The sequence below is a fragment of the Triticum urartu genome, chromosome 7A (assembly GCF_056163025.1).
Source record: "Triticum urartu cultivar PI428250 chromosome 7A, HENAU_Tu73, whole genome shotgun sequence".
Lineage (NCBI taxonomy): Eukaryota > Viridiplantae > Streptophyta > Magnoliopsida > Poales > Poaceae > Triticum > Triticum urartu.
In genome coordinates, this window is record NC_141879.1 from 53,008,655 (window position 1) to 53,017,947 (window position 9,293).

Sequence of the window (9,293 nt, forward strand, 5' to 3'; positions counted from 1 at the left end):
CAGAGGTTGGTTCGCACATCCTAATCCCTTTCCAATTCTTGTATTCTCGCCGGTACGTTTATGGAATCTTATATCCTGAACGTGTCATGTTTTATAATCTCGTCCCAAACGCCGCTATCCCCGTCCATCACAATCATGAATAGTATTAGCGCATCTGAAAACAGCCATGTCATCGTTTTCTCTTGTTCGGGACGTAAAGAGGTGGCCGCAAACGGTCAAAGCACCTTATCTCCCTACAGATTTCTTCTCCACCCACTCAGTAGCTCTCGCCCTCCCCCCATCCGCTGTGCGCGCATGGGCGGCAACCGCGTGGCGACGTGCCCCACAGGTCGGCATCGGCCATGGACAGCGGCAGGTCCTATGGCAGCCACGCCAGTCTGCCCGACGACCACCTCATCTGCGGCGCGCATCGCCGGTTGCCACACGAAGAGGGTTCCTGCAGTTCCTGCTACGGCCTCGGCGGGAGGTGCACGGCAGGTGAGCACAGCAGCCCGGCGGCGACCGCGGAGAGTGGCAGGTCTGCGGCAGCCGCGCGACTCCCCCGATGACCACCTCATCCGCAACGTGCATCTCTGGTTGACTCGCGACGAGGGGTCCCGCAGCGGCCTTGATGCTGTGGTGGTGGCTAACGAGATCCGGTGCTGTGCCCCGCGTCGTCTATGGCATGTTGTGGTGGAGACTAGTGATGGGATGGCCTCGAGGCAGTGGTGGTGGCCGACGAGGCTGCGGCGGGGCGTGCAGGAGCGGCGCTGCAGGCCAAGACGCCCAACATGGGCACCATTATGGAGGCTGCCGTCGCGGCCATGCACACGAACTCAGGTGTCGTTTTTATGGTCCTGTCTTCATGCACTTTTTTAGTTTGCATTTCGACATGGAAAATTTGTGTGGAAGATGGTAATGTAGATAGTTGAAATTTCTGTTTGCAATCAAATTTAGATAGTTCATTTCCACATGGCATTTTTTGTTGTTTATTCATGTGCAATATGTGGAAGAGGTGGCCACTAGGATTTTCATGTGTCATGGAAGCTTGCCAATTTTAGTACTCCATCCGTAAAGTAATATAAGAGCGTTTAGATTACTATTTTAGTGATCTAAACGCTGTTATATTAGTTTACAGAGGGATAGTATAAACAGCAGTGATGAGTTCACTTATCACATGGCATTTTTTTGATGTCACTGTGTTTGCAAGTTGTGGAAGATGAATCCCTTAGGATTTTCATGTATCATGGTAATCTAAGTGCACGGAAGCATGGCAATCGTACACACACGACAAAACCAATGGAAAATTGTTGCCAAAAACACAGTGGAAACTTTTATTTTGAATATGCCATGTTTCTTATACAAAGCATGCAAATTATAGCTAGTAGACCATGGCAACTTTGCAATTTACATATGTGATCACAATTTTGTTCATTTTTGGTGTTCTTTACATGCACAACAAATTTCTCATACAAAAAGGCAATTTAAATTAAAATAGCATGGCAATTTTTAATACATATCTGCCATGGCAAACTTAGTTTATGAACCATGGCAAGTATAATACAATTACCATGGTTATTTTGTTATATTGTGCCAAGGCAAAATTATTTACATACATGAGAATTCCCTTGTACAAAGCATTATAATTATAATGAAAATACAATGCCGTCTTTTTTAATATGCATATGCCATGGCTATTTCTGTTTATTTTTTAATTATGCCCTTCATCTTCTAGTTCATTGATCATATAATGGCAAAAGAAATTATATGCATTGGACAGATGGAATTCTTTTTCGAAAAGTGTGACTCATACATCATAGCAAATTTTCAAACATCTTTTGGCGGTAGGCACAGGATAAATGTATGAAAATCTGATCATCATAACTTTTTCTCACCTTTCAAGAACATGACCGTTTTTACTTTTAGCATGGCACAAAAAAAAACTTTATTGGCTTGGCAAAACTAATTTTTTTCCATGTCAAATTTACCTTCATTGACATGGCTAATTTACCTAACTGTCCATGACATTTTTTTTAACTTTTATTGCCATGGCAATTTTTACTCTTTATTTTGACATGGCAAATTCACATTTATTTCCAAGGCAAAATTACCTATATTGAAATGGAAAATATAACTTTTATTGCCATGAAATTTTTTAATTTATTTTTCCTTGGAAATGTTACATTTATTTGCCATTGTAAAATTAACTTTAGTACCATGGCAAATTTACTTTTACATACATATCAATCATAATTCATGGAATTTTTTTCCTTTTTTTCATGGCAATTTAAATTTTAAAGCCCATGTCCATGTTTTTACTTTCGAACACTAGGGATGAAAAGCCTAGCCATGGCATGGCAAAAAGTTCTTTGCGGCATGGAAGGCCGACGCCCACCAATACGATGCCATTGTCAAAAATAGTGGTGGCATTGGAGCCCACGTCGGCAGTATTTTACATACTAAAAGCGTGCCACGTCGTCAAAGCCAGCAACAATATTCATCACTAGTGCCTTGCCATGTGGTGCCACGCCAGCTATTTGATTTCCAGATTTGAGATAAAAGCTATACAACGGCACTATCCTGATGAAAATGACACCACAATCCAGTTTAACAACAGTAATTAATTGACATTTTGATAGTACTAAATAGAGGCAAATACCAACATTTAAGTTCAACAATGTAGTAATTGACATAGTTCAACAAAGTACCAGAAAGATGCAAGTAACACACAAGTTCGACTAAATAGAGATGGTAACAATATGAGATCTGCCATGCATGCCTACTAGATAACTAGACTTTTCGAAGGGCGGACTCAGGGTCATAGTCTGGAGTAAGTGTATCCGCAAAAAATAGTCTGGAGTAAGTGAACTATCGCTACCAACAGGCATGTAGTAGACCATGATACGTCACGATTATACTCGAGGTAGAATATGGCCCTCTCCCCAGCTTCCACCTCATAAGCAGTTGCAAGGGTTGTCCAACCAGAGCAACCGAAATAGGTGCGGTTTGGCTCACTGGTGACAAGTCAATTCAAGTGTTGGGCCGTTAGCATCTTCATGTGGGTGCACTAGAATATGATGGTTCCATCAAGCGGAACTCGAAACCTCTCTAAGAAGTCACACCTTGCCCTGCAAGGAACCTGAGCAAAATTGAAAGAAATAACTAATTAAACAATTTTGGACACAGCCACTATATGATACTCAATCAGAACATGTTGAACTAAAACATACCATCCAAGTGAGGTAGTCATTCGACCATAAGTCTCACACGGGGCATCCATTTACTCTTTTCATTATGTTGACCAAAATAAGCATTACATCATTAAACTAGATGACCGACGTACGTACAGAACACATGCACAGGTATATTTAACGTAAAACACAACTGCCTGCGCAGGACAGTTTCATGGGATGTGAGCAAGTTTTTTTCTTTCTAATTATGTTCTTTTTTCGTTCGTGACGGAAAATCCAGTTTCTGAAAAATATAAAAAAGTGGGTTTTCTTCGCATGAAATTTTCAAACAAATTTTGAATTTTAAAAAAATAGAATTCAAATAAATTGTATTCAACCAGCTCCGTACATCATGCTCTTCCCATGCATAGATATAATTGAACATAAAACACAAGTAATTTGATAGCACACTCACTCTACCTTTGAGTACGGTTCGAACTATTGATTATATAACTGAAAGTAACCAATTAGATTCACGGCGAAACCTAGAAATCAATCACTGATCCAATTTGATTACCTCTATGGTATAGACCTCAATAGAAAATTGTTGAGTAACATCAGCAAGTGATTGAGTTCAATAGTTCCTTGTTTGGCACGAAAAAGGAAAGACTTCGCTCATACAAAAAGATAGAGGGTTCGTATAAGCGTCTCCCTTGACCCAGGGGTACAATGTGTTGCGGTCGTGCCCGTGTACAAAGTACACAAATACGAGAAGAAGAAAAAAGAAAATGGGGGCCTGCTGGCGCGGCCAAGGGATCAAGCTATCGGGTCTTCTGGTTCCCGGGGGCCTCGGAAAGCCCCCGGTTAATTACTCCCGCAGATAGTACCACGGGACACCTCGGATTAAGCTGTGCAGTCGTCGCCTTCGGTCTTCGCTTCACGTTCCTCATGCATGGTGGTGGTGGTGTGTGTGGCGGCGGCAGTGTCCGTGTACGGATTGGTACACGCGCCGTCGAAAACGTGGCCTTTGCTCCGGCCACGCCTGCCTACGCGGTCTTGCCTCCTCGGCCTTGAGCGGCCTTGATGTGGTTGTTGAAGTAGCATGCATGGTTGGGCTTGGCTTGAACGTCGTTGATGACATTGTAGATTCGCCAGGAGTGCGAGGGGTATGCCCCGTGGGAGTAGTTGTCGAAAGGAGAAAAGGAATGGATGGATGTGCGACACATGGTGTGTGCACATCCGTCGATGACCGCATACACCGCCGCCAATTGCGGAGGAAGTCACCACCTCGTGCCGTCCAGTGCGGCCAGCGGCAACGGTTGAGCCGTACGCAAATGAGGGCGCGCCGCCAACACGGAGTGCCGACGGTGATGCCGAGTCCGCCTCCATGGCGGATGCATTCGGACCGGGAGCCGCTAGACATGAGCGGACCCCGACACATGTGACACGCATTCGTGCCGATGAAGAGGAAGGCTGCAAGATATGCCTAAGCGTGTCCCGGCCGCAGCCGGATGATGTCTCCGCCACCATAGTTATGATGAGTCAACGCGACTCGTCGAGTGCCGCGCCGCCTCCATGGTTATGACGAGTCTCCGACTCGTCGAGCGCCGCGCCGCCGCCAGCGCGTCAAGCAGAGCATGTCGTCGAGTCCCGGCCAGCCCATGGTGCCTCCATGGACCGGCGAGACAATGGCAAGGGAGGCCCCGCGAGGCGGCAGAGCTTTGCCTAGACACCGCAGGTAGTGTAGGTAAAAGGCATGGCACACTGCATGGTGCCGAGTCGAACGATACGTGTTGACGAGTCCCAGCCAGCCCATGGTGCCTTCATGGAACGGCGAGACAATGAAAATGGAGGCCTCGAGACGGCAGAGCTTTGCCCAGGCACCGCCGGTAGTGTAGGTAGAAGGGGTGGCACACTGCATGGCGCCGAGTCAAACGATGCGGGTCGGCGAGTCCCGGCCAGCCCATGGCGCCTTCATGGACCGGTCAGACGGGAGAGAATGAGGCCCCGCGATGCGGCTGTGCCTTGCCCGGGCGCCGCCAGGTGTGGGCGGCGCACTAGAGTACGCCGAGCCGAACCGCCGAGTCCCGGCACGATGGTGTTGCCGGCAGACTCGTCGGTGGAGGATGCACCGAGGACCATGCACGGATGGTGGCCCTGATCCGTCACCGTCTTGTATGAAGGGTGCGCAGGGGGTTCCGCATGCCCGGGGTTCCGCATTCCCGACAACCCCGTCACATGGTCGTATTGTGTGGAGGGTGCGCAACCCTGGGACATCGTCACCGTCCTCGCGGAAGCCGTCGCCAGTGAGTAGTGCACCGGGGCTACACATGAACGGCAGCTCCGGGGCGGCGGCGTCGTCTTCTTCAACGAGATGAGAGGAAGCCGACGGCCAGCCTCGACTCCGGCCGTCCGGCCGCAGCTCCGGTCACCGCCATTGAGAGAGAAGAGATGGGATGCGAGGGATAGGCTAGTTATGGTTCTCACCTTGAGAGAAGATGACCGGCATGATGCGATCTCCGTTAGCGGCTCCGGTGAGCCTGGCCCGGTTGCGTACGGAGTCTCGGCCGCCTGCACGAGCTCCCCGGATGCGTGCTCGGCGTGATGGATTGATCTCGCGGTGGCTCCCCTGACGGATCTCCTGGTGGGTGCTTCTTGCGTCTGTGTAGGAGCGCGAGAGACAGATTGATCTGTCGTCCGCCGGGCTGCTTCCCTGTGCCTCCTGCGTGCGTGAGTTCTCCCTCTCGTGATGGATGGATGTGGTTTGTATTTATAGGCAGATGGAAAGAGCGAGGTCGCTCGCGGTGTTAGCTATTCAATCGGCCGATCTTCCCGTTCAAGGAAAAAACGTTCAAGTTATCCTATATCAGCTCCTTGCCGGGCGTAGTGTACAGCCGTTGCGTATTTGAGTACGGGCCTCCTTGCCGGCCGGTATGCGGGTATTCAGGTACGTATTTGTTGTACACCAACATACCGATTTGACAGGGTGCTCCTAGTCGGCGCCTTCTGCGCCGATTAGCCTAACTGGCGCCTGCAGAAGTAGGATGTTGGGCTGATTCTTTATTCGGCCCAAATTCTAGCGCGTTTGCACTGTTTTGGCGCTAGTTCACTGTTTGTTCTGTTTGGACTGTTTCAACGCTAGTTCGTCGGTTCCTTCTACTGTTTCGTCAATATACTTTGAACTGGAAATTTCTATAAGATTATGTTCGGTAGGAGAAAATGCGTGAACCAAAAAATGGTATGAATTTCCATAACAATAAAAAATTTCCATAAAATCACAGAGTAGCTGCTGAATGAATTATTTCAGAATTTGGTAGTGCCTTGCACTAGTTTATTGGTTTGAAAAGAAATTTTATTCTAATTAGTACAACTGAATTAAAAAAACACCGATAGCTCTCCATAGGTAAAATCATACTGGCAGGGGGTGTATTACTTAGAACAACTACACTAGTGGAAGCCAGAAACAAGTTTAGAATGGCTAGTGTTGACCCTTGTTTCGATATTGAAATGTGAAGCTCGCCGAAAATATGATCTCATCCATTTTACACCTTCAAGTGGTCCTGAAAAATTCAAAAACAGAATATGTTTAGTTTCTTAATATAAAATATACATCTGAATATGGACTTGATCATGTGAAAAAAGTGTACTAGTTTTCAAAAACACACTTCTTTTAGAGTGTACCTTTCAGCTGTTCAGTCTATTGATTGTGCGAACTCCTTTTATTTGAAAGACCGGAAACCCTGAAGAATAAAAGCAGAAACAGATTGATTGAATTTTTGGTTTATACTTCCCTTAGTAACAAAGTTGCTTTAAGAGAAGTATGAAAATTGAAGGAGGTGTTTATAACTTACGTGGTTTTGAAGAAATGATCTCACGACTGGTAGTTGGACCTCGCTGTTTTGGTAGGTTGCAATCTCATACAAAAATATTTCGCGCATAGCTTGGAGATCAACCTGTTTTGCACAGTTGTGATTATCATCTGAATAATTTTTCTTCTATGAGATGAAAGAATTGCAATTAGAATATGTTGTTTAGAAGATAAGAAACTCTTACAGTAGAGAATCCAAGAACTCCCATGCCACGATATGTTTTTAGTATTTGAAGAAGGAAAACACCTGTGTCGTACCTGCATTAGAAATCAGGTTAACTAGAATGTTAGAATAAAAAATCCAGATAAAATAACATAATAATCCTTAACTTCAAAATTTATGTTATCGTGATGTGGATGAAATGGAGGAAAAACTGGTAATGATGTAAGAAGTCAAACTGATTAACCTGAAATGAGTCCTAGGAACTGCAATGAATCTGTAGTCAAAGTCTTTGATGCTGAATGCATTGCAGTTAGGGTAGGTGAGTGCAAACAGTGACTTGAAATTGTAACAGATAGTGCTTATTATAGTTGTGAATCTGTCTTGTCCAGACCCATCAGGATTCATAATATCAAAAAATCTTCCACTCTGTAGGTTTGCTGTTATTAGAATCCATTGCTTATCATTGAAGCAAGGCAAGTGGACCTGTGAAAATTCATAGTAGGTTAGTTCTTGTCACAATTTTCCATTTGAAGAACTCAGTAAGAGAAATTTTGTTTAAAAGAAAAGGTACTAACAAAATTTGCTATTTCCAATCTGAAGCCAACTGTTGCTTCACTTAAAATGTCTATGCATATTGGGTCTGAATGATCAAGCATAGGCCTCATGAGTATTGCCTGATAAAAAGCAGAAAAAAAATTTGGTTGGTAAAACTAGCAGATATTACCACAGAAAAACATTCGAAGACAGAGAAAGAAAAAGAATTAAATGTATCATACCATATCTTCTCTTTGCACAATGTGCCTAATAACATCAGTATTTGGTATTAGGCCTTGCCTGCCGCGGATTAGTTGGTCAGTATTGAGCATCTTTGAGTAACAATCCAAAGAGTGCGGATTCATCCAGCAACCATGTCTTAAGGAAATAGTTAAGGTTTTCTGGTCAACCCATACTTCATTCACTTGGAATATTCTTTGGCTGTTGTTTTGGAATTAACGCAGAAACTTTCAACTAGAAGTTAGTAAAAAAATAATGTGAGAATGAATAAATGGTTTGTATGGTAGAGTTTGATGAAAACTATGACTGATTTGTACAGCTAAAAGGAATCGAGTTTGGATAAAAATAACCTTGAATCCAGAACTGGAAGAGCTGCAGTCATTGTCTTGTAGAATTCTATTGGCACTGGTGTTGAGAAGATAACTTGTTGGAACTGCAAATAGTTGGGCTGCTGAACAATTTTTGCGGAAGAGAAGTTTTGAAACTGCTTCTTTCCTGCCTCTATCTGATTCCTTTTGGATTTAGCTTCAAATTCTTCCATGAGTTTGAGCAACGCTGGATCGTTAAGTGGAGTTCCGAAAGAAATTTCAAGCTGCGGAGAGTTAATCTTGAAAGGCCTTAGTGGACTATTGCTATACAGGAATCGAGTATTAGCATTGAAGAACCTAGATTTGACCAGTTTGGACGAAGAACCCAAATGAGAGTAGGAGCTTGTTTGATAAGAAGTCATACAGGGTGGGACTGTATCTTCTAGTGCATCGGTTATTGCATTGAGACTTGGTATGTCATCTTTAGTGTAGTTTGCTAGGAAAGAATTAGGTGGAGCTGCTGGTTGAGACACTTGACTAGATGGAAGATTGGTTTCACATTTTTTTTCAAGTGTTTGATGGTACGGATGCGAATCAATGAGAATTGACTTGTCTTCTAATTCTTCTAGTTCGACTCGATGTGGTGCACAGTAGAAAGAGTCTCCTGGCATTAAGACAAGATGAATTTTTTTTATGTTAGTATGAACATTAAAATATAAAACGAAAGAGAAAATAAAAATTATGGAAGAAGAAAAATAAATTGAAAGTACCTGTGGCAGATGAATCAGATGAGATAAATTTCCAATGAGTAGAGCTAAATTTCTCTTGTCTCGAATTACGATTTTCTGTTGAATTCAAGTCTTCCCATGTTGGTTTCTTTCTAAGCGAATCCAGGACAACTGGTATTTATACAACGAATAAACACAGAAAAATGAAAATTTATTGACTAATAATAAGAAAGAATTGGAGATATTGTAAGTAGTTTAAATATGAAGGAAATTATGTATGGACTGCAAAATAAAGAAAAAGTG

At 43.9% G+C, this 9,293-nt stretch overlaps 1 protein-coding gene across 1 annotated transcript; it reads right to left on the reverse strand.

Moving 5' to 3' along the window:
* Positions 1–233: 233 nt before the first annotated feature.
* On the reverse strand, positions 234–8,501 carry LOC147957642 (uncharacterized). Its single transcript, XM_087531796.1, has 7 exons — positions 8,305–8,501; positions 7,957–8,155; positions 7,756–7,854; positions 7,425–7,663; positions 7,203–7,275; positions 7,001–7,102; positions 234–749 (listed from the first exon to the last, which is right to left on the reverse strand). Exons 1-7 carry the CDS (start codon positions 8,493–8,495, stop codon positions 234–236), a joined length of 1,419 nt encoding a protein of 472 aa, XP_087387922.1. The 5' UTR covers positions 8,496–8,501.
* Between the last annotated feature and the right edge of the window lie 792 nt (positions 8,502–9,293).